The sequence below is a fragment of the Sciurus vulgaris genome (genome assembly GCF_902686455.1).
Source record: "Sciurus vulgaris genome assembly, chromosome: 17".
NCBI lineage: Eukaryota > Metazoa > Chordata > Mammalia > Rodentia > Sciuridae > Sciurus > Sciurus vulgaris.
Window position 1 is genome coordinate 376,140 of NC_136478.1, and position 22,819 is coordinate 398,958.

Sequence of the window (22,819 nt, forward strand, 5' to 3'; positions counted from 1 at the left end):
ATAAAATATTAGTCTCTTGTGTGATTTTATTTTATTTTTTGGTACTTTAGATGAACGCAGAGGTGCTTTACCACTGAGCCACATCCCCAAGCCTTTTTTTATTTTATTTAGAGACAGTGTCTCACTAAGTTGCTTAGGACTTCACTAAGTTTCTGAGGCTGTCCTCGAACTTCTGATCCTCCTGCCTCAGCCTCCAGAGTCACTGGGATTACGGTGTGTGCCACTGTGCTGGGTTTCTTGTATGGTTTTGAATGGATTAATATTTTTCTGTACCTTTAGATTTGTTTGTCAATAAACGCATATTAACACTTTTTGGGGGGGCGTACTAATATTTGAACCCAGGGTCACTTTATTACCGAGCTGCATTCCCAGACATGCTGGGTTTTCTTGAATGTTCTCTTCTGTTGCCTTGGGTCCCTTCAGTGTTGAGCCTTTCAGTTTTCTCTTTGAGGTGCAAAGCTGTGCTTCAGCCATCTGCATGACAGTGCCACCTTCTGGGAGACAGATCTGTTCTTTGAAAACTTGAGGCTCCTGCCTCCCTCTGGCTCTGGCTGTGGCTCCTCTCTGCTACCTGGCTTTCTCCTCTGGAAGTTTTAGCAGAGCAAGGCAGCAATGACCAGCCATCTCAAGAAAGACTGTCCTGAGTGCTAGCCTTATTTTTTTATTTTTTGGTACCGGGGATTGAACTCAGGGGCACTCAGCCACTAAGCCACATCCCCAGCCCTATTTAAGTATTTTATTTAGACAGGGTCTCATTGAGTTGCTTAGCGCCTCGCTTTTGCTGAGGCTGGCTTTGAACTCCTGATCCTCCTGCCTCAGCCTCTAGCCTTGCTCTTGTAGAAAGTGTCTGTACATCTGCCTCTCAGGTTGTTCAATCCTAGGAACCCAGCAATTTTATGTCACAGCATGGTTGACCGTTCCCTCCACCACTCTTTCCTGCTATTGATAAATAATGTTTGAGAAGGAAGAAAGTTGTCAAATTTAACTGAAATGCTGCGTGTGTGCATGTATGCACCATGTCTGTGCATATACATGGAGTGTGCGTGTATGGCAAGTGTATGCATGTCTGAGTGTGCACTTATGTACATGGTGTGTGTGTATGGGCACTGTGTGTGTGCCTGCTGGGCTCTGAGCTGTGGTTTGCTGTAGTGGGGGTGAGTGACAGTTACAAGGTTTCCCCACAGACTCTCTCCACCCTTGCCTTCTCTTACCCGCCTCCACTTCTCTTAGCATCTGCTGTCCTCCAGGAATTTGGAGCAGTGCACTTCTAAATGCAGCTGAGTGGTAGGAATCCCTCCACCTCATTCCCTGGAGATCAGTCCTTCTAGGAAGCTTATGGATGCACCATGTGTCTTTTACCAGCTGCCATGTGGCTGGGAAAGCTGCCCTGCTGTGGAGACTTGAGCCACACTGCACAACCTGCTCCCCAAAAGGAAGGTGCATGTTGGGTGCAAGGGGAGCTTCTCTGTGGATCTCAAGACCTTGGGGGTCTTGTGGCCCAGCTCTGGATCCAGCCCTTGGCTGGACACATCACCCTGACTCTGGACTTTCAGATACCCCTCCAAGGGTGCAGACAAGAGCAGGATCCCCTGTCCTTCCCAGCAACACCCTGAGCAGTGGGACTGGTCTTACCAGTGGAGAAACTGAGGCATGGCAGCCTTCTTTGGCTGTTTTCCCCATCCTGAGTAGTCTGGGTGCTTAGCAGGGAGGGATCTTCTTGTTACCAATTTTGACCCACACTGGGTTCTTTTTCCCTCTTAGAATCTTTGGACCAATTAACAAAACCAAGCGTTGGTCAAGCAACAAAGGAAGTTTTATTCTTGGCCAAGGGGACGTGGGAGGCATGGCTCTCAGATCTGCCCTTCAAACCCCCACCCCAGGCGGAGGATGTCATACATACGGAGGGCAGGGGAAGCTGAGGGAGGGGAGGAGTATCCACGTGGTTCCTAGGGAGGGGTCAAAGTTTTCTAGGATTTTGGGTACTAGCTCTTTTTGCTCCTTTGATGGTCTCTTCTATCATCCTGATGGTGATCATCAACTGTCATGGCAGGAGAGGGTGGGACTCTTCCTGGGTGAATGCAGTACGGAAGACGTGATTGTTAGGGTAGCTGGTGCAAGTATCCGTTAGAGACACAGCTGAGTTCAAGCAAAGGTTTATTGACAGAGAGTCTGTCAGGCTGCCCCTCTGCAAGGCGCAGCAGCCTGCAGGAAAAACTTCTTTACTATATAGTCACATACATCAGAGTAGTTAAAAAATAAGCTGCCTGGCCCTGTGATTGTTATTTGGTGTAGTTAGGGACTCGGGAGTGGGCCTAATGGGAAGGTCCTGCCTGGGTGGGCAGGTGCTGAGTCACTTTGGCCTGAGGACCTAACAGTAATGAGCCTGAAAGTGAGTGCAGGGCAACATGATGAACTGTCTCAACTCTATACTCCTTTCAGATCTGGAATGCAGGACATGAAAAATAGGCTGCAGGAAACATCCCTTATCCACGGCTATTCCCCTACCTGCTCCCATGCCAGATGTACCAGAGATGTCTGGTAAACTGGAGTTTTTGTCATTTAGAAGCCCAGGCCTCAGAAGAGGGGAAGCAGGAAGGGAGTGCAGAGAGCACAGAGCGACTGCCACCCCCACTACCGCTGGACTGGCCAACCCCAGTAGAATAGGCCCAGGGAGTTTCCCTTATCCACCCTCCTGCTCTGACCTGAATGAGTCCACCACTGATACCGCCGTTTACCGGTGACTCTGCTCCTTCTAATGTTGAAGATTGAACACTAGAGAAGCAGCCAAGGCAAGCATATTAAGCAGGTTTTATTTAAAGGTAATAATACAGACTTCTCCCGGCAGGAAGAAGGGGGCCATGGCTGATGTTCTAAAGTCCCAAGAAGTGAGCGCACCCTCCATCTTTTATAGGTTAAAGTCTCTTGTTCTCCAGTTCTCTCCCCCTTATCTCTCCTTCCTGCCTATGTGACTAGGCCTGGTGAGAAGCCAGGGCAGGGGGAGGGCCAAGGTGACCCAGGCAGGCAAGGGCCCAGGGGGCATTAATTAGCAGCTCCTTGCTTGCAGTCCTTGATAAAGGCAGGTAAATTTGGTAATCAATGGGCTCCGGAGATCCTTGACATTCCATTCTCCCAGGGGCAGCCTCCAACTTCCAGAGGCAGATGGCTTCATGGCTTCATTTCCTCGAATTGACCCGATTCCCTATTTCTACACTAACTACCTGTCGTTAATTCTGGCTTCACCACCAAAACTGAGCTGACCCTGCTAAACCCTATAAAACCCAGACCCTTGTTGAAGCCCACCACCATTTCACCTTGAATATGTGCTCCTCTGTGGTTCATTAAAGCGCCACTGATCTGTTGAGGTCTGTCTCCAATTCTTTTTCTTTTTGTAAGCTCTTTCATTTGCTTTCAAACGTGACTCCTGTTGCTGCTGAAGCTGGCCTGCTCCACCTTTATCTGTGCTATGGAGGTAGTTGGCTAGCCTATTTCTAGCATGCAGAAAGCACGGTTGGTCTCTCTGTAAGTCTCCCCCACAGAAAAAGTATGGGGAAGCACATCCGGTTGCACGAGCCGCTCTTACGGGAAAGGAGTATGGTTTTCAGTTTTGGCATAAATTATGGGGCTCTTTTCCCTTGGTGACATTATGAGCTCCATCCTCCAGCCTTAACCTTCGAGGTCAGGAGCGGCATGCCCTGGCACAAAAGCCCCTTTGGCCAGTTTCTCCTGGAATGAGAGACCCCTCCGCGCTGCAACCCCTGGTAAGAGAAATGCAGAATACTGGTGCTGCAGGTTTTGGAGCTGCCCTGCAGAGTCGGGAGCATTGCAGGCCTGAGGTTCTTTTCGTCAGGAAAGACGCATCCGGGACATCGCCGTTTCCTCGCGCGTGATGCCACTGTCAATCCCTATAGCCCATTCGGGCTCCAAACCCCGGGAGGGCTTTTTCTTCGTTGTCCTGCGCTCTCCACGGGCTGCCACCACCAAGATGGCGGCCAGAGGCTCTGACGTGCGCCACCGCCAGGTTGGCGGCAGCAGACTTCCGCCTCGGGGTGTGGCCTGAAGGCCCCCAGCCAATAAGCACGCGCGCCTGCTCAGCCAATGGGAAGGCAGCGCGGGCTCGGCGGCGCGAGCACCAGGGTGTCCCGGTGCGCAGCATGGCGGGCTCGCCGCGTCGCCGGAGGTCCTGGGCCGAGCTGCTGGGTAGGTGGGCGCCGAGCAGGCGCCCCTGCCCGTGCCCCTCCGCGGCAGGAGCCCGTGCCGCCCGAGCCAGGCCGGCGGTGGGGCGGCCCAGCCCCGGCGGCCAGGCTCTCCCACCCCGCCGCGCGGTGCGCCGCGCGCCCCCGCCCAGGCCGGGGCTCCCGGGCTGCAGGCAGCCGCGAGTCCCGGGCTGCAGGCCCTGGCACAGGGTGCGTCGCTGTTTGACACTGGTTTTCCCTCCAGCGGGAAGGGTCAAGAGGCAAAAGCATGATCCGGAAAGGGAACAGAAGTTGCAGAACTCGGCCGTGCAGCTTCTGAGACGCCACCAGAACACGAGTGACCTTTTGCTGGAGGTAAGAGGAAGCCGGTTTGGCCCCTGCAGGCAGGTTTAGGTTTGAGCCTTTAAGGCCCAGCAAGGCGTGGGCTCTGTAGGAGGAGGCTTGGGAAGCCTGGCGGACCGGTAGAAACGGCCTCAGGTGTGTCTGGGCGAGAAGAAAAGCTGGGGACAGCTCTCTCTTTAGAGGTAAAAGCAGTTGTTGGATAATGGATTTAATAATTCTCAAAAGTACACTTAAAAAAGTAATCTTTTTAAAAAAGTTACACTTTTAAAAATATTAGACATGCTCAGTGGGAGCCGCTTTTTACACAGAGCTTGAATTTTGAAAGTGTTGCACTCCCTGCTTTTGTTCTAGATAGAAGATCCACCCTGTGAAAAATCGTGCTTCAGCGGATTGATTGATTGCGACAGTGACAAGGCCTACACTGATGGTTCTCACTCCTTCATAGGTGAATTGTACTTGGATTTCTTAATTCGAGTTAGAGGACTTGTCATGAAGTGACTGTGACCTGCTTATACTAGGCAGAACCGCAGAGTCCTACAAATAATGGCATTCTGTTTTGTGTGTAGTAATCAGTTATGTGTACACTTAAAAGCATTTTTTTTAGTTGCAGATGAACACAATACCTTTGTTTTATTAATTTTTACATGGTGTGGAGGATCCAACCCAGTCTCCCGTGTACTAGGAAAGTGCTCTGCCACTGAGTTACAACCCCAATTACACATATTTCGTGATTTGCTTTGGGCTTGTGCTGGGAGCAGGCAGGGGGGCAAGTGTGTTTCCAGGTGAGTGTGCGGGGAGCAGGCGGGGGGGGGGGGGGAGGGTGTTTCCAGGTGACTGTGCAGGGAGCAGGCAGCAAGTGTGTTTCCAGGTGAGTGTGCGGGGAGCAGGCAGGGGGGGAAGTGTGTTTCCAGGCGAGTGTGCGGGGAGCAAGCAGCAAGTGTGTTTCCAGGTGAGTGTGCGGGGAGCAGGCAGCAAGTGTGTTTCCAGGTGAGTGTGCGGGGAGCAGGCAGCAAGTGTGTTTCCAGGTGAGTGTGCTGGGAGCAGGCAGCAAGTGTGTTTCCAGGTGAGTGTGCGGGGAGCAGGCAGGGGGCAGGTGCGGTCCAGGTTACCATTTTCCTCCCGTTTTGAGGTAGTGAGATAGGGAAAGTTCTGAAGGAGATAACAAACTTTGTTAGTTTTCTTCTTGTCCTTCATAGTTTTTTTTTCTTATTTTAGATTTTATTTGTTCTAATTAGTTGTGTGATAGTAGAATGCATTCATACATTGTGATAGATCATATTGAAATAGTGTAATCTCTCTCCTCATTTTTTTTTAATGTGACAACTGTTTTTACAGAAAGTGGAATTAACTGAATCAGTAATTTATTCTTAGTGACTGTAGAGGTTAGGTAGCAGCTCTGCCAGGACTTCTGGTGCTGGTGCCTTTGGGAAGTGATCCTGATTTTCATGCTGTACCTGGTTTTGAATCTCACGGATGCTGGATCACAAGTCCAGGGCCAGGCATGGATGTAGTCTCGTAAGGGCTCGGATGAGCATGAGCTCATCACTGTCTATCCTTAACCTCAGAATTGTGGGCCCTCCACTCGTTGGTTTTTAAAATTTATTTTTCTTGCTAAAGCAATGGCTACCATGTGTGTATTTTTTTTTTTTAATTTAAATATAAGATAAATGCCTTTTAAATGAAAATAAATTTACCCATGGCAACAAACTGAAACAAGTGACTAGAAGTTAGCATTTGTATTTTCCAGCCTTCCACAGTGAATTGTTTCTGAACCACAACCGTTGCTTTCTAATACTGTATTGAAGCCTCTAAAACCTTTGCATTTGGTCATGTACAAATTGGTACACATTTTCAGAATCTTGATGATGAGCATGCAGGTGTTACCTATTTCCAGGGTGCCCAGCATTTCTCACTTCTCAGAAGGTAGACTAGAGGCTGGTTGCTCAGGAGCAGCCTGGTGGCTGCCTGAGGGCCCGAATTTGTGTTCCCCCTGGTAGCCCTGCAGGCTGAGCTCACCTGTGGCCTCTGCTCCCCACCAGGTGTGTGCAGCAGAGCACTGGAAGCCCAGTGAGGGCAGTGGGTGTGGCCACCTGGATGCTGAAGTAGTCAGGAAGACAGACTGCTGGCCCCAAGCAGCAGTGTAGGGCACTCACCTAGCATAGGTGGCCCCAGGTTCCATCCCCAGCACTGGGAATAAAAGAGAAGGGAAACAGTGATTGAAAGGGCCTGCTGAGGTTCTCTGTTGATGGTGGCATCAGCCTATCTGCTTCTCCTGCTGCACCTGCTGTGTGCACAGCTCTGGGCCCAGCATTGCCTCTCACTGTAGCGGAGCCTCTGTGGCCACGAAAATGTCTTTATTTTGTACCTCATGTTTTTCCTTTACATCTTCTCCCCTTCCGAAGGCAGTTTTCGGTCTTTTTTTTTTTTTTTTGGGGTGCTGGGGATCGAACCCAGGGCCTTGTTCTTACCAGGCAAGCACTCTACTGACTGAGCTATCTCCCCAGCCCCAAGTTTTCCGTATACTACAACTTAGAAAGATATTTTAAACTCAAATCACTGATCTTTTCAGGGAAACCTTGACTTTTGTTTTGTCTTTAAGGCTCTGCTTTTCGGGATCAGGCCTCAAAGCTGGGGGTTCCTGTGGGGATCCTGTCAGCCAGGACAGTTGCCTGCAGTATCAAGCTGGTCTGTGAGGAGCCCAGCCACCCTGTGCTGCTCAGCACGGAGCAAAGAGTGAGACGCCGGTGTTCCTCAGATGACGGGCATGTTGTTGCTCGTGAGCTGTGTGGGAGTAGGACATTCCCATTGTTTAGGTCGTTTACTTGTTTTTAAAAAAGATTTATTGTCCTTTCAGAAGAAACTGTTTTCCTTGCTTGAGATTGCTCAGTATTTACTGCAACACAGCATGTTCTCTCGCCTCTCCTTCTGTCAAGAAGTATGGAAAGCACAGGTAACTGAGCTTGCAACCCTGACTCCAGTCTTTTCAAGCAGTGTTCTGGGGATTTGGGTGGAGCCAGAGTCCCTGGGATTCAGCTGAATATCTTGTTGATGATAGACAGTGAGAAAAAGGGTCCATCAGATGCTCCTGTGCTGGAAAGGCAGGGCCCCATCCCTGTTTGCCAGTGTTTGCCCCTTGTTTGCAATCTTTATTAGAATGCAGGGTGGTCTGCCTTCTGGGGTGTATTATTAAGAAGTCTTTTCCAGTTTTAGTATTTAAAATTATACCAACAGTGTTTTTTTTTTTTTTTTTTTTTTTTTTTTTTTTTTTTTTTTTAATCAAACTTCATAGGTTTACAGAATTTTTTTTGCGGAGAGCGGGGCGGGTACCGGGGATTGGAACCCAGGGACAGTTAACCACTGAGCCACATCCCTGGCCCTTCTTATTTTTTGTCGAGACAAGTTCTTGCTAAGTTGCTTAGGGCCTTGTTGAGTTGCTAAGGCTGGCCTTGAGCTTCAGACCTCCTGCCTCAGCTTCTCTGACAGCTGGGATTACAGGTGCGCACCACTGCGCAGGGCAGTTTGCAGACTTTAGAAGAGTTGAAAGAGCTCAGTTACCACTTTGTGCTAACTGCAGTGAGCAAGAGTATAAAAGGGAAGAAATGGCCACGGTGGTAGCTTCCATTGTTTCATCCTGAGTGCTCATGTGATCTGTCAATCGTCATGGTCCTTGTGCTCATTGCATCTAACTGGGGACAAGGGCAATGAAGTGCGCATGAATCGCATTGTGTCATCTTAACAGGTGCGCAGTGAAGGTGTTGGGAAAGGCTTCTCAGGAGCTGAAAGTTGCATGGAGGTGGGGAAGGGGAGGGCATAGCAGGTGGTGGTAGGAAAGATCAATGGGAACTGAGCAGTGTCCAGCAGGATGGTGTGAGTGCCTGGCCCATCCAGGGGTCTTCCCTGGGAGGCCTGTGCTATTTCCTGTGCCACTCATGAGTTTGGACTTTGTCCCAGAAGCGATGAGGAGCCAGTGAAAGCATCTAAAGAAGAGGTGGACCCATCCAGCGTGTATTCTGGGATGCTGTGTTAGTGGGAGTGGCTTGCCAGAGGCTGGTGGGCAGTAGGTCAGGCTGCGGGAATGGAGAGAAGCCCAGCAGGACAGTAGAGGGGCCTGCAGGGAGGTCTGGAGGGAGGGAGAATGGGAGCCCACAGTGTGGCCTCAGGCGTGCTTCAGTGGGTGTGGGGTCCGCCTAGGCTGGAATGCATGCACACTCATGACACTCATTTTCCTCAGAACGCTCTCTTGCTTGAAACTGCATGGCGTCTTCATGTGCAAAGTGTCGTGAGCCTACAGGAGCTGCTGGCAAGGTAGTACACTTGTGAATTAGTGTTGCTTTGACGTTGCTGTTTAGTATCAATCATTTATTTCCCAAAAGCACCTGGAGAAGCAATTGCTTCATCATTTAAAGGGAATATTAATTGTGATTGGAATTCTTAAATACAGTTTTGTTTTTGTATAAGAGATATATATGATTCTAAAAAATAAAAAAGACATCTAGATAAATATGGTTGATAGAATTCTGTGCACCTATTTTATTCCCATCTGAAGTCCCATAAGGAGTCAGAAAAGGGACTTTAGAAAAAAATTATGATCCATAAAGGTGGAAAAGTACAGGTGAGGAGGGTGTGTACAGAGGTGTGGGAGCGGGAGGCAGTGGGCAAGCAGCAGCTGGTGTGGCAACTCGGAGGACACCAGGTCAGCAGGGTGGAAAGGGGGAGCCAACAGGATTTCTTGAGTTTGTCAGAGACCCAATGTCTATGGTGCCTGGTGCCTGGAGCCGCAGGAGGTGGTGGTAGAGAATTGGAGATGGTGGGCAGCGAGACCCTGCCCTGGCCTTAGGCAGTATGCTGGAGGTTGGGGTGTTGGTTTGTGGGCCTGGTCTCCTTGGGGCACAGTTGAAAATGCTTCCCTGAAACCAGGTGGTGGCGGGACAGTGGCTCACACTGATTAAAGAAGGTCGTGGTGTCTTTTCCTTATTTCATAAAAACCCAGGGCTGGAGTTGGCTCAGTGGCCTCGTGCTGCCTTGCACCTTTGAGGTCCTGGGTTCAGTCTCCCATATGCAAAACTAAACAAAACCTCTAGATGAATGAAAGAGGAAAAGGCCCATTCATTAAGTCTGCCCTGGGAGGACTTCATGATCTTGAGGTGAAGGCTAAAACCTGACAGAGCCAGGAGACTTACCAGGGTAGTGACCTTCACTACACAAAAGCACGTTCCTACTGTTGTGCACCTGGAATACCTCGAGGTGCGTGCGAATGAAAATAGTCTTCCAGAGTCTACGGAACACAGCTAAAAAATGTCTACAGGAAATCCATAGCTGTGAAAGTCTATATTTCATAAAAGAATGCGCTCAAGTCAACCTCGCCTTGTGCCTCAGAGACTAGAAAGAGAAGAGCAAGTTAAGCTCAAATGGAGGAAGAAAGTCATAAGGGGTAGAGCAGAAACCAGTGAAGTAGGAAACGAAGACATATAGAAAATAAATGCAAAGGACATCAGGTGTCCTGCTCATGTCCTGTCCCTGAATCCCCACAGTGGTAAGTGCAGATAAGTGAACTCTTTGAAAATGATTGTTTCTGGGTCCGTTGCAGCTAGGCAGGGGCCTTGCAGCTGATCCCTGGACTTATGGGCAAAAAGACCAGGCACAGGCTTCACAGTGGAATGAGGATTGCAGAAAGTTGCCTGGTGAGGGGATGCAGCCAGGTCAGGCAGGCCCAGGTGCACTGTGCACTCTTTCCCCAGCCATCCTGACAGGCGGGCCTTGGCAGCGTGGCTCTTCAGGAACCTGTGCCTCCTGTGCCAGCAGATAGATGCCTCCTGCCCATCCCTGGATGTCACCAGGGCTATGCTGTCTGGTATGTTCACAGCAGGCAGTTCCTGGGAAAAGTCCCCTGGGTTGGCGGGAAGCAGAATATTCCCCATGCCTGTGGGTGTGGGGCCCAGAGTGTCATATCCAAGTGTCCTGAGCTTGAGTTTAGCCTCAGCGGTTAGAGATGGGCAGGGGCTGCATTTTCTGTTAGTGGCCCAGCCCTGTCTGCCCTCTGCGCCTCGGACCCTGCATTGCCAGTGACCCCTACCCCAGCAGACAGCCTGGGATCTTCCCTTCCGAAAGGCTCCTTCCTGGTGGGGTGAGCTGTGTGTCCTGTAGTTGCTGTTGGGGAGCATCCATAAGACATCCCTCGGAATCTACCTCTTTGTCCTTAGTATAGATTTGATCTATGCTAAGTACTTCCAAAATAGAGTGATGGGAGTCTGCTGGGTGAGTACTCAGTATTGATGGGAGCGGGGGTAGGCGCTCCCCTGGGTTGGGTGGCTCTGGAATCTTGTACATCCAGCTGTGATTCACAGCTGTTTGAAAACCATGATGTGTATAAATACTTTGGTTTTTGGTTTTTCAGATTTTGTGGAGCTGTTGGTTTTGTGGGGATTTCAGGAAAACTTGGATCTGAGAAGAGTGGCAGAGTCTGGAACGATGACCCAGGTAGGAGGAAGGGCAGGGAGCAGCTGCCAGCGTCGGCCTCCTGACAGCAGTGGGCTGCAGCCTGAAGTGCAGGCCCCACCCGGGCCGCAGCTCCTTTTGGAACTCTTGGGTTTTGTGTCCGCACTCGAGAGCTTTGTGTGAGGAAATCCTTGGCTGCAAGGTGACCCCGAGGTGTCACTCTGAGTGCCAGTTTCCAGAGGTGTCCAGGGTGGGTTCTTCATGGCAGCACAGGCCTTGACTGACAGGGCAGGAGGGGAGGTGACACTGGTGGGCCAGAGAGTCTTGGCCAAGGAGCCCCAGAGCCAGGCTGCGAGTCCCAGCCTGGACCTGGCGGGACATGCTGGGCATCATGGCAGGCACTCCTTGAGCTCTGTCCTTTCCCTCAGGCCAGCGTTGGGGGATTTCTAGGCTTGTGAGGAATCTTGGAGGTGGGCCTCTTTGCAGAGCTCTTGCTCTAAGTGACAAGCGTGCCGAGTGACGACTGTGCTGTGTTCTGACAGGTGGCTGCCGAGGTGCTGCGGAGCATGCTCTCCTGTAAGTCGATGGCTCCGCCAGCTGGGAGGGCGTTGTCTGCTCAGGAGCAGTCCCGGCACTGGGGGCCTTTCCCCAAGCAGTAGCTGGCCTTCAGGTGCTGCAGAGCCTGGGCACAGGAGGCCCCTCTGGCCAGCATTCAGTGTGGCTGACAGTGATACCAGCTTAACACAGGGTCAGCAGCCGGTGTGTTGTGCTGAGTTTTAGAGCTGGCAGACCTGGCTGGGGATGGAGTCCAGGGGCAGAGCACTTCCTGCCTTGTCCAAGCCCTGGATTCCATCCCCGAACCACGAAAGGAAAACAAAACTACAAGCTGGCAGACCTGTGTCCTGTGGGCAGGTGGCTGTCTTGATGGGCCTGGCGCCCTCGGGATTAGGGCCTGCAGAGGCCTGGGACTTGGGAACTGACCCTTGTCACACCTGGGGTGTGCGCTTGGGCACTTGGGGTGGGTTCTGACGACTGCCAGCCCCTGACTGCTGTTTCTGTTCCACCGTCAGTTGCACTTGACGCTCTGGCTGCCGGCCTTCAGGAGGAGTCCTCAGATCACAGGGTGGTGAGCTGCTGGTACGTGGGCAGCATGTGGGAGGGGGCTGAGCTCACAGGGAGGATGTCCTGCTTGGCCTTGTTCCTGGTGTTTGAACGCTTGTCCAGGGTGCCACTTTGTCTGTAGTCTTCTTCTGAGAGGGGGCAGGAGGCCAGCCCCCTTACTCCTCTGCCTCTGGAGTCCCTCAGGAAATGGAGCCTGTGGGTCCTTTGGACTTCTCAAGCATGACCTCCCATGCCTGCGCAGCTGCTCCTCTCCCTCCTGAAGCGAGCTGGGCCCCATGGCTTCCTCCTCTGCCCTTAGGCCCCACACAGAGCCCCACACCAGCTGCTGACCCATGCTGCTGCTCCTCGTCCTCCAGCTGGGCCAGCTCTGCATTGCTCTCTGAGTCCTGCTCAGACCCAGTGTCAGGCTTGGGTTGTGGTGGCCTTCTCTTCCCAGGGCACCATGGACACACACAGTTGAGCATGGGAGGTGAGGGTCAGGACTGGCATCAGTGCATGGCGGGTCAGTGCCTTGAGGGTGGAGTTCCAAGGGGCCCAGCAGATTCCCCGTATTTCCACGTCTTCTCAGTCTTTTAATTGTTTTGCTCCTGATTTTTGTATTTCACAAGGTGCTTGAGGTGCTGTATGATTCAGTGCTTCCATTACAGTGGTACGAAACACCACTTTTTGTCGTTCCTCTTTTTAGAGTGTAATTTGAGATATTACACATATATGGAGCATAACTTCCCATTCTTGGGGTCGTTACTGATGTGGAGTTTCACTGGCTATGTATTCACATAAGAACATAGAAAGGTTATGTTCAATTCATTCCTCTGTGGTTCCCTTTCCCATCCCCTCCCTTCCCCTCACTCCCCCAACCCCTCACTCCCCCTCTACCACCACCACCAGCAGCAGCACCCCCATAGTGAGTCCGCATCTGCATGTAAGAGAGAACATTCAGCCTTTGATTTTCGGGATTGGCTTATTTCACTGAGCATAATAGTCTACAGTTCCATCCATTTACTGGCAAATGCCATCGTTCCCTTCCTAAGGCTGAGTAATACTCCCTTGTGTATATGTACCACATTTTCTTGATCCATTCATCTGTTGAAGAGCTCCTAGGTTGATTCCATAGCTTAGCTATTGTGAATCGAGCTGCTGTAAACGTCGATGTGGCCGTGTCACTGTAGTAGCCCGATTTTAAGTCCCCTGGGTATAAACCCAGGAGTATACCACGTTACTTTTAAGTGTGCGTGTGTTTGTTAGTCTGCCCAGGCTGGCTACCAGAGCAAAATGCAGTGGACTGTGTGACTTAGCAGAGGCCAGCACTGTGGCTTCTGGTGAGGGCAGCTCTCTGGCCTCCCTGTAAGGAGGCGCCATCCTGGCACCCTCTGGTAGGGGTCCTCACTGAGCTAGGCTGGGCAGGTCCGGCCGAGACAGCCTGTGTGTAGTCTCTGACCAGATTGAGACCCGAGTCAGGAGGTGGCTGTGCTCTTTCTCCTTAGGTCTGTGTAAGTCGCAGAACTTCAGGTTCAGACTTTCTGTCATGGGAATGACCAGGCTCCTGCCACCCCAGCTGCAGCATCCCAAAGCTGACCCTGTAAAGAAGGCTGACAGGGCTGAGGCTTGTCCCCTGCTGTGGTGTCTCATGGGCATCTGCATCCACATAGCGCTGGTGGCTGGCAGGGTGTGGGGCTTAAGTGCTGGGGCCCTTGGTTCTCATGCCCTCTCCACTGTGGGCTGTGAGCTCCTTGCTCTTGTCAGGGAGTCTTGCACAGCTGCAGGCGGACCGTAGCCCGGGAACATCTGCCCCCTGCTTCTTCCCTGCCCACTCATACTTGTTGGCCTTAATAGCAGCACAGCTGTGCGGTCAGACCTACGTGCCAGGTGCCGTTCCCTGGCCTGCTCCTGGTGACTGAGGCCTCGTAGGTGCCCATCACTGCTCAGTCATGGCCCACCCTGCCAGTCTGCTGCTCACCTCCTGCCTGTGTCTGCTCTCTGAGCTCCTGATTGTTTGATTTCCTTAATGAGACAACGTTCCTTGTATTCCACTTAAAACCTGTGGCTGGCCTGGTGCAGTGGCCATACCTATGATCACAGGGACTTGGGAGACTGAGGCAGGAGGATGCAAGTTCAAGACCAGCTTGGGCAACTTAGTAAGCTTCTGCGACAAAATAAAAAATGAAAAGGGCAGGGAGTGTAGCTCAGCAGTAGAGCACCCCTGGGTTCCATTCCTTGTATCCCCAGAAAGAAAGAAAGAAAGAAAGAAAGAAAGAAAAAACAGAAACCCCTGTGACTTCATGGCCTGGCCAAGAAAGCACTTTCCAGGGCCCCAGGGGGCTGGGCAGGTCCGGAGGCACCTCCTCCTGAGAGCTCCCTCTGCTGGTTCCAGGCTTGGCGAGTTCCGGGCCCTCCCACGTGGCGGGGTTTCTGCAGACGTGCTGAAGAGGTTCCTCAGCCACACTCTGACCCAGGTCCTCACTCACAGCCCTGTGCTGAAAGGTAGCCCAGCACCATGGCCCCGGGCACTCGGGGGCAGTTCCCTGGGCCCCTGTTGGTCTGTGTCTCCGTCCTCTCTGGGAACCTGGGCCCCGAGACCTGTGGGTGCGACTTAATGCTCTAGGATAGCTCAAGTTTTCGTCGACGCTGTTATCAGTAAATGTCCTTCCATTTGAAAGTGATCTGGGCTGGAGGTGTGCCCTTGCCTGTGATGGGAGGCCGTGGGCTACGTCCCTCGCATCAACCCCCAAAAGATGATTTCTTGTTAGAAAACTCCAAATTAAGAGAAAACAAGAATTATTGCCTGTCTTCCTACCAAAATAGAAACACCTCTAACATGTATCTTCTGGCCGCTTTCTAAATGGACATAAGTGCCCTGGTGAAACTGAGCACCTGTGCTGGTGCAGTGAGGGGGTCTCTCAGGTGTCTGCCCCCCGTCCTCTGCCATCTGCTGGTGTGAGACCCTCGCCAGACCCCTTCCCAGTCAGGGTCTTGGCTGTTGGGCTTTCTCTGGGTCTGTGGCGTGTCCCCTGGGCAGACTTGCAGCAGGGGCCCAGCTGGCCGTGAAGGCTGGCAAGCACTCTTGGCCTGGTGCACAGGCAGCACCTGGGGGACCAAGCACCCTCCCACCAGTACCTCACCACGACCGGCCAAGCTAAGGGGTAGGGACATTAAGAAGTACTTGGTGCATTGGGAGAAGCTGTGAATGGACAGGGAATTGCCAGCAGGTAACCAGGCTAGAGGCACAGAGGGGCCAGTCAGCCCCCCATGCCTGTGGGTTCCGTCTGGAGAAGTAAAGGATCTGGAGAGAGTGGGTGGACTCTGAGTGGACATGCCACTGAAGACAAGGACTTGAGCGAGCCAGGGATCCCCAGGTCCCCAGGGAGAGGCGCACCTCACGACAGTTAACTGCACACACTGGAGCATGACTCTCCACGTGGAGCTTGAAGCTCCTGTCTGTTTCCCTCCCAAAGCATCCGATGCAATTCAGAGGCAGCGAGAGTGGAGCTTTGCCAGGACCCACCCTCTGCTCACCATGCTGTACCGCAGGGTGAGTGTCTGCACTGCGCCCAGCTTGGGATTTGGGTCTGCATCCTGGTTGCTCTCCCCCTGAGACGCCACCCACCCTCTGTGGCCTACAGCCAGGGGTTAGGAGACCAAACGTGTCACTCAGGAGCCTCTCCTGCAGGGGTCGAGGATCCCTCCAGCCAGGCTGGTCACTGCGAGAGGAGATACCGCCTGTCCCTCTGAGCACCCTTGCTGTCTGCCCTTCTGGTGGGCCCGGGCTCTGCAGGGAGGAGAGCAATGCCGGTGCTTCTGGCTTGCCGCGCTGTTGAGGGAGCTGGGACTTTATTTCAGCTCCTGTTGATGCTGAGTCCAGAGGAGTCGGTCAGCCGTTTGCAGGAGGTTTTGGAGACGCATGAGGTCAACTGGCAGCGCGTGCTCTCCTGTGTGTCTACACTGGTCGTCTGCTTCCCAGAGGCAGCGCAGCTGGTGCAGGGTGTGCGCCCAGGGCTGCGGGTGTGAGTGGGGTGTGGTGGTGCCTGCAGACCTGTGGGGTCGAGCCCTGTCGTGGGGGGGCCAAGAGTGGTGCTGCTCCTCCTGGGTCTGGGGTCTGCGCTGTGACTGGCTCGGTCCTGGGAAGCGGGTGTTTGGGCAGGCACGTCCCAGCCAGCCTGGCCTGATCTGCCTGCCCATGGTGTCGCCGTCTCACAGACTGGGTGGCCCGTTTGATGGCCCATGCCTTTGAGAGCTACCACCTGGACAGCATGGTCACTGCCTTCCTGATCGTGCGCCAGGCTGCCCTGGAGGGCCCCTCTGCATTCCCGTCCTACGCAGACTGGTTCAAGGTGAGTTACCCTGGAAGTTGGGTGCCGTCCTCCTGGCTGGCTAGTGGCGGAACCGTTGATGTCCCTTGTGTGCTGTCGCATGGCCCAGCAGTCTTCCTCACCTCTCTCCATGTTTGGCTCTGTGTCCTCCCTCACCTACTGCACAGAGAGGCTCCTTCCTTCAGGAGAGCCAGTAAACCACAGGGTGAGAGAGAAGCATATGCTGGGCGGCTCCGCAGGATGCCTGTGCCTGGGTTTCCCTGCAGGTCTGAGGAAGGCCCTGTGTCCTTGCTCTGTGTCCCTCCTTTTGTCCACTGGCTCTCTGATTTGTCCCGTGGTTCTCGCACCTGCTGGCCTCAGACGTGCCTGCTGAGGGCTCTGGACGCACCCGTTGAGGGCACACCAAGAGTCCTCTTCTGTGGCGAACGGTGGGCCCAGGAGGCTGCTGCTGACCCAGGGTTGCCCTTGCTCGGCGACTGAGGCCTGGCTGGGGCTCGCTGCAGCTGGGTCCTCAGGTTGCAGGGCTGTGGTGCTCTCCCCGTGGTCACAGGTCCTGGCCTGGGACACCGCGCAGCCCTCATCTGTGTTCCTTTGCAGTTCCTGCGGTGTGCTTGGAGCCTTGCTGACCTCAGGTCTCCCACCCCCTTTCCGCTTGGGTCCCTGGTCCTGTCACAGCACCCGGGCTCCAGGGCTCCCTTGGCGATCTGTGACTTCCCGCCCTGAGGCGTTGTCCTCGTCTCAGCTCCTGCGGGGTCTTGCCGCTCTGGACAGGCGTGGAAGTCACCTTGTGTTTGCGGGTGCCACTCGGGTGGAATGGTTTGCTGAGCAGAGTCTTTGTTTGTTGGGACTGTTGACAGATTATGTCCCGTCTCTCCATCACGAAAGGACCCCATGCTTACTGTTCAGTGACAGTTTCCTGCTGTGTGTGTCTGACTTCCTGTCTGCATTAGCAGTCTGGGTGGACCCAGGCCTGTGTGTGCCAAGCTCTCCTCCATGGCGCCACACCCCCGCCCTCCGAGTGGTTCTGCCTTTTCTCTGACTGAACGTTCGACCTGTCTTCAGCCAGGGCACAGCTGTGACCCGTCCTAAGTCTGAGCCCGAAGCCTTCCAGCCCGCACAGCCTGTGGGCAGGTGCCTCACTGAGCAGCGCCTCCTCCGTCTCTCTCCAGGCCTCCTTTGGCAGTGCTCGGGGCTACCACAGCTGCAGCAAGAAGGCGCTGGTCTTCCTTTTCAAGTTCCTGTCCAGCCTCGTGCCCTGGGAAGCCCCCCGGTACATGCAGGTGAGGAGCCACTGTGGCACGGTCCCTGGGACTCGGCCCTCGCTGGCCCTATCAGCCTCTTCCTGTCCCCAGGCTGCTGCTGGCAAGGCCCAGGGTGGGCGCTCGTGCCGACAGGGGTGCAGTGGACCTGGGCAGGAAGAGCAGGTGGAGGAGCAGCCAACAGACAGACGCACTCTCCTTTTAAAAAAACGAGGTGTTTTGTGTACATTCAAGGAGAAGAATCTGGAAGGATACAGCCCAAACTGCCTATGGTCACCACTTTCAGGAGTAGAGAGCAGGCAGCAGGCCTCACACTAGTGGCCGTTTGAATTTTTGTAACAAGTCTGCGTTAGTTTCAAGATTGCCAAGCCCCAGACTGGGTGTGGAGGCATCTGCCTGGGCTCCCCGCAAGGCGAGAGGCTGGACAGGAGTGTCGGCTGAGTTGGAGACCTGCCTGGGCCACATAGTGAGACTGTCTCAAAACAACAGCCTCAGCGGGGTTCTCGCTCATCAGATAACTGCTCCCGGCCCTTGTGGGGGTGGGGCATCCTCTTGTCTACTTTTTGTTTTTTTATTGGAGCACTGTAATTATATATAGTATTTGGGTTTGTTTTGACAAAGCTGTACATGCAAGGAGTCAGACGCCGATCCCCACCCTCTCCCCTCCTCTCTCTCCCGATCTTCCTTTCCCTGTTTGTTGATTTTGATTGGCACTTGCTACATGCACATAAAGATGGAATTCCCTGTGGTTCATGTAGACCTGCATGAGCTATTATCCTGTTAGGTTCATTCCACAGTTCTTCCCTTTCCTGTCCCTCCAGCCTCTGGTCCTCCTGTCCGCTGACCTTCCCTGTGTCTTCATGAAATCTGGTTCCCTTCCCACCTTCTTTCCCTTACTTTGCTTTAGCTTCCTTATGGAAGAAGAAAACATTTGACCCTTGTCTTTCTTGAGTCTGATGTTCTCCACGTTTGTTGTCTTAGCAGCAGATGCCCTGGTTTCATTCTTCTTCGTGGTTTTGGGTAAAACTCAACTTCGTATGTGTACGTTTTCTTGATCTGTTCATCTGTTGACGGGCACCTGTTCTGGGAATAGCTTGGTTCCATCAGGCTTTGTAAACATTGACGTCTCAGCCTGCACTCAGGAATTCCCACTGCATTCCAGAGAGGCTGTGTAGGGATGTGGCAGCAGAAGGCCATGCTCCCACAGCCGGGGGATAGATCTGGCCGTGCCTGCCTGCTCCCAGCTCCAGGCTGCTTCTGGGTGCCGTTTTGCTGAATTAGGTTGGGCCCGAGTCCTCTGTGCACCCCAGCCTCCACTGCTGTGGTGAGGCATTGGGTCCCAAGGCCTTCCCGCCTTCTCCCTGGCTGGTGCAGAACCTTGCCCCACATTCAGCCACCTGCCCTCTCCTGGCGTCTTTGGCAAGCTCTCTGCCCTCTCTGGCCTGCTGCAGCTGCAGCCCCCGTGGCAGCCTGGGTTAGTGCCTGCCTCCTGTCTTCCTTGTTTCTGGTCTGCATTGCCAGTTCCCATGGATGCAAGCTCCTTGAGGGGCCGGGGCACCCGCTCCAGGGTGCACCTTCTACCGCGGATCCGTCATTCTGGTGGCGTCACAGATGCGGCATTGGTGTGGACCGCTGGTCTGTGCTTGGCGCTGTGGCTTTTGTCCCTTTTGACTGGGACGTTCCTGGGGTCTGTGGTGTGGAGCTGGAGCCACTGTACCTGAGGCCGGGTCTGGGCTGCCTCCCTGGCGTCCCTTCCGCACCTGGCCTGTCGTCAGAGCTCCCTCTCCACGTTCTGCCTGGGGGTGGTCCCCGCCGCCGTGTGTCCCTCCTGTCAGGGGCTGTCTGGGGGGGCAGCACCCTGGCCCTGGTGCGACTGACGTCGCCACATGCCGTTGCAGGTGCACGTTCTCCACCCGCCGCTGGTGCCTGGGAAGTTCCGCACCCTCCTGGCTGACTATGTTGCCCTGGCTAGGACACGACTGGCTGACCTCAAGGCAAGTCTGCCCGCCTGGCCCTGCGGCACTTGGCAGAGCCTGTCTTTGCTCTTAGGTTCTAGTTTTTCTTTCTGAAGGTTTCTCTGGAGAACATGGGACTCTACGGGAATTCGTCCTCAGCTGGGGATGTCACGGAGGTAGGTCGCCTGGCTGCTCTGCGGGTCTGGGGTTAGGCCTCATTCCTGGCCGGTGAGCTCCTGGGCCCTCTGTCCTGCACCTGGCTCGCTGCAGGTCCCTGAGGGTGCCTGGCCAGCAGTGGCCCACAGGTGCCTCACACTGGGGTGGGTTTCCCCTGGGGTTTCTCAGTGTCTTGGGGTTGAGTGGAGAGGCGGTCCGCTGTGTTCACCTAGGAGAGAGAGAGGAACCGGCTGTTTTTTTGTATATTCTTTTAGTTGTAGATGGACACAGTGTCTTTCTTTACTTCTACGTGGGGCTGAGGCTCGAACTCAGTTCTCACACGTGCGAGGCAGGCGCCCTGCCACTGCTCTGGCACAGCCCAGCCCCAGCTGTTTCCGTGGACCAGGTGTCAGCTGGCCGCGTGACACGAGTCTCTGTGAGGACAGCCGCTCCGTCCTTTAAGACTTGAATTGCGGTGTGGGTTGGGAGGCAGGTGGAGAGGCTGAGAGGCCGGGTGGATGAATGCGCTGGTTCCCGTTTGAGGTCTGCTGCTGTTCATGAGTCGCTCCTAAGTGTCCAAGATTTTAGATCTCAAAGGTCATGTCTCCGCAGTTCCCACGGGGGAGTCTTGAGGGCAGCACCCCACCCCCCGCAGAAAGAGGGAAATGGGGTCAGGGCAGGGATCTGTGACCCAAAGGCAGTAGCTTCTCCAGGGTCCAGGCTGCAGGGTCCCGCTTCTAAGGGGAGAAGACAGTCAGCATGACCCTCTCCCTGTCCCTGCAAATCTGGGGGCCTCCTGCATGCTGACGTCCCCTCTCCCTGTCCCCACGTATCTGGGGGCCTCGTGCATGCTGACGTCCCCTCTCCCTGTCCCCGCCTATCTGGGGGCCTTGTGCACGCTGACGTCCCCTCTCTCTGTCCCCATGTATCTAGACAGTCCATGTATGTGTCCCAGTTCCCCTGGTTGGGTAGGGTAAGCCCATGGCCCACAAATGATGGAGGCAGGAGATGGAAGCAAACCTCCGGTCAGCAAGCTTTCCTGTGTTCTGCAGCGAGGTCCGTGGATCAGGCACGGAAGGGCCCACTTTCTGGGTGTGAGCCGGCCCCCAGGTTACAGAAGGAGTTGGGTTTCATAGTCTCATTGGAGTCCATGGACGTGCAGTTTGGACAGTCAGGCTGGTTGTGCGGGTTAGAACTTTAAGTTAGGGTGGTTATAAAACGGCTGAAACTTACCTGGGGAAACAGGAGTCCAGATCCAGAGGGATGAGCACTCAGGCCTTGCCCATTTCTTTTCTTTTTCTGGGATCCATTGTTTCCCAGAGTTTCAGTATTTCCTGTGCTCCATTCAGGGCTAGTTTGCAGTGGGGGAAGGTCAAAGTCCAGGACCCAGCGATTCAGTATCCACTTCCTTCAAGAAGCTGTCGGGTTGGGAAGGGTGCATGTTTGCTTTTGGTGGAGATGCTGGGGTGAACCTGGGAAGGGGTGAGTCTGCTTCTCCCTGGGCCCACTTACTGGGAAAGGCCCTGGGAGAGATTCAGAGTTGGGCTGATTCCCTCCTTCCTCCCGAGCTGCACTGTCCCTCCGTTTTTGTCTCGTAGAAATGTTATCTTCCATCACCTTCAGGTAGCACCCTCCTCAACCTTTACCTTCATTCATGTAGTTTTTGCGGTGCTGGGGGCGGAACCCAGGGCCTAACACGTGCTGGGTAGGCGCCCTCGCTAAGCCACTTCCCAGCCCTCGGCTCGCACTTGCAGATGTGCGGAGGGTCCTGGCAGCACCAACATTAGCCCACTCTGTTCCGTCGTCACCAGTGCGAACTAAGCGGGACCAGCAGGCCTGCCGCTCTCGGGGCTCCAGAGTGGCCTTCGTGTCCCTCTCTGGTGTGCAGGGCCAAGAAGGTGGGGCTTGTGCTTGACCTCCGCTTCCTCCTCAAACTCCCTTCCTTCCCTTCCCTGTGTGGAGCCAGCCCTGCAGCCAGGCAGCCCAGGACGTGGAGAAGGCCCTGGTGGTGTTTGAGCACACGGGGAGGGTCCCAGTCCCCGTCATGGAGGCCAGGTAGGGGCTGCTGGCTGCGGTGGTGCTGGGGTCGGGGGCTGTGTTCTGCTGCAGGACACAGGGTGCTCTTCCTCCCAGAGACAGCTGGCGGGCATTGCCCCTGGAGCCCTGTGAGGAGGGAAGACCGCAGGCCAGTGTCACGGTGGTGTGTTTTGGGTTTTTTGGTACTGGGGATTGAACCCAGGGATGCTTAACTGCTAAGCTACATCCCCAGCTCTTTTAGTTTGAGATGGGGGTCTCACTAAGTTGCCAAGCCTGGCCTCACACTTGCAATTCTCCTGCCTCAGCCTCCTGAGTCTGAATTACCAGTGCAGGCCACCATGACTGACCCAGCAGTGGTTTTTTAATTAATGCTTTCTTAGGGACCAACATGGAGTCAGTACAGGGAATTGAACAGCAGACTTTATTGACTTCAGTGTGGTTTTAAAACACCTTGAATGGTGGTTGCTACCAGTGCAGGCAGCCCTGGGATTCTAGAGCAGCTCCAAGGAGAAAGTGTAGAATGGTCCCCAAGCGACCCTGGCCACTCCCGGAGCAAGCAGTCATGGCCCAGACTCCCAGAGCCAGGGCCATCGCCAGCACCCTGGGAGAGGCAGCAGAGGCTGGGCCACAGGGCGCCATGCAGAGCCCTGGACTTAACCGTGGTGCCATCTGCTTTTCTGTGCTGCAGCATTTTCAGGAGACCCTACTACCTGTCCCACTTCCTGCCCGCCCTGCTCACGCCACGAGTGGTGAGTGCGTGTCCCTGCGTGGCCCCCTCTGGAAGCGAGGCGCTCCTCACTGGGCTCTGCTTTGTCCCACAGCTCCCAGCGGCCCCGGATTCTCGAGTGGCTTTTATAGAAGCCCTAAAAAGGTATGTGGGAGCTTTTCTAGAGTGACTTTGATGATGCAGAGAACGTGGTTCTTTTTTAGAGAAATGTCTGTCACCTGTGTTTATTTGTAAAACATTGGCTCGAAAATTAGTTGGATATATTTTTTCCCCCTGGTATTGGGAC

General features: G+C 54.0%; 1 protein-coding gene across 1 annotated transcript in view; it reads left to right on the plus strand.

Moving 5' to 3' along the window:
- Nucleotides 1–4,127: 4,127 nt before the first annotated feature.
- FANCA (FA complementation group A) overlaps nucleotides 4,128–22,819 on the plus strand; it is a 40,944-nt gene continuing 22,252 nt past the window's right edge. The window contains exons 1-20 of the mRNA XM_079117721.1: nucleotides 4,128–4,197; nucleotides 4,438–4,547; nucleotides 4,887–4,980; nucleotides 7,135–7,268; nucleotides 7,390–7,485; nucleotides 8,767–8,840; nucleotides 10,274–10,386; nucleotides 10,930–11,012; nucleotides 11,513–11,546; nucleotides 12,041–12,107; nucleotides 14,464–14,573; nucleotides 15,545–15,621; nucleotides 15,930–16,071; nucleotides 16,287–16,420; nucleotides 17,569–17,679; nucleotides 19,557–19,652; nucleotides 19,730–19,789; nucleotides 21,736–21,824; nucleotides 22,495–22,555; nucleotides 22,628–22,677. Of these exons, the coding sequence (XP_078973847.1) occupies nucleotides 4,152–4,197; nucleotides 4,438–4,547; nucleotides 4,887–4,980; nucleotides 7,135–7,268; nucleotides 7,390–7,485; nucleotides 8,767–8,840; nucleotides 10,274–10,386; nucleotides 10,930–11,012; nucleotides 11,513–11,546; nucleotides 12,041–12,107; nucleotides 14,464–14,573; nucleotides 15,545–15,621; nucleotides 15,930–16,071; nucleotides 16,287–16,420; nucleotides 17,569–17,679; nucleotides 19,557–19,652; nucleotides 19,730–19,789; nucleotides 21,736–21,824; nucleotides 22,495–22,555; nucleotides 22,628–22,677 (1,781 nt within the window). The 5' untranslated portion in view covers nucleotides 4,128–4,151. The remainder of the gene's footprint in view (nucleotides 4,198–4,437; nucleotides 4,548–4,886; nucleotides 4,981–7,134; nucleotides 7,269–7,389; nucleotides 7,486–8,766; nucleotides 8,841–10,273; nucleotides 10,387–10,929; nucleotides 11,013–11,512; nucleotides 11,547–12,040; nucleotides 12,108–14,463; nucleotides 14,574–15,544; nucleotides 15,622–15,929; nucleotides 16,072–16,286; nucleotides 16,421–17,568; nucleotides 17,680–19,556; nucleotides 19,653–19,729; nucleotides 19,790–21,735; nucleotides 21,825–22,494; nucleotides 22,556–22,627; nucleotides 22,678–22,819) is intronic.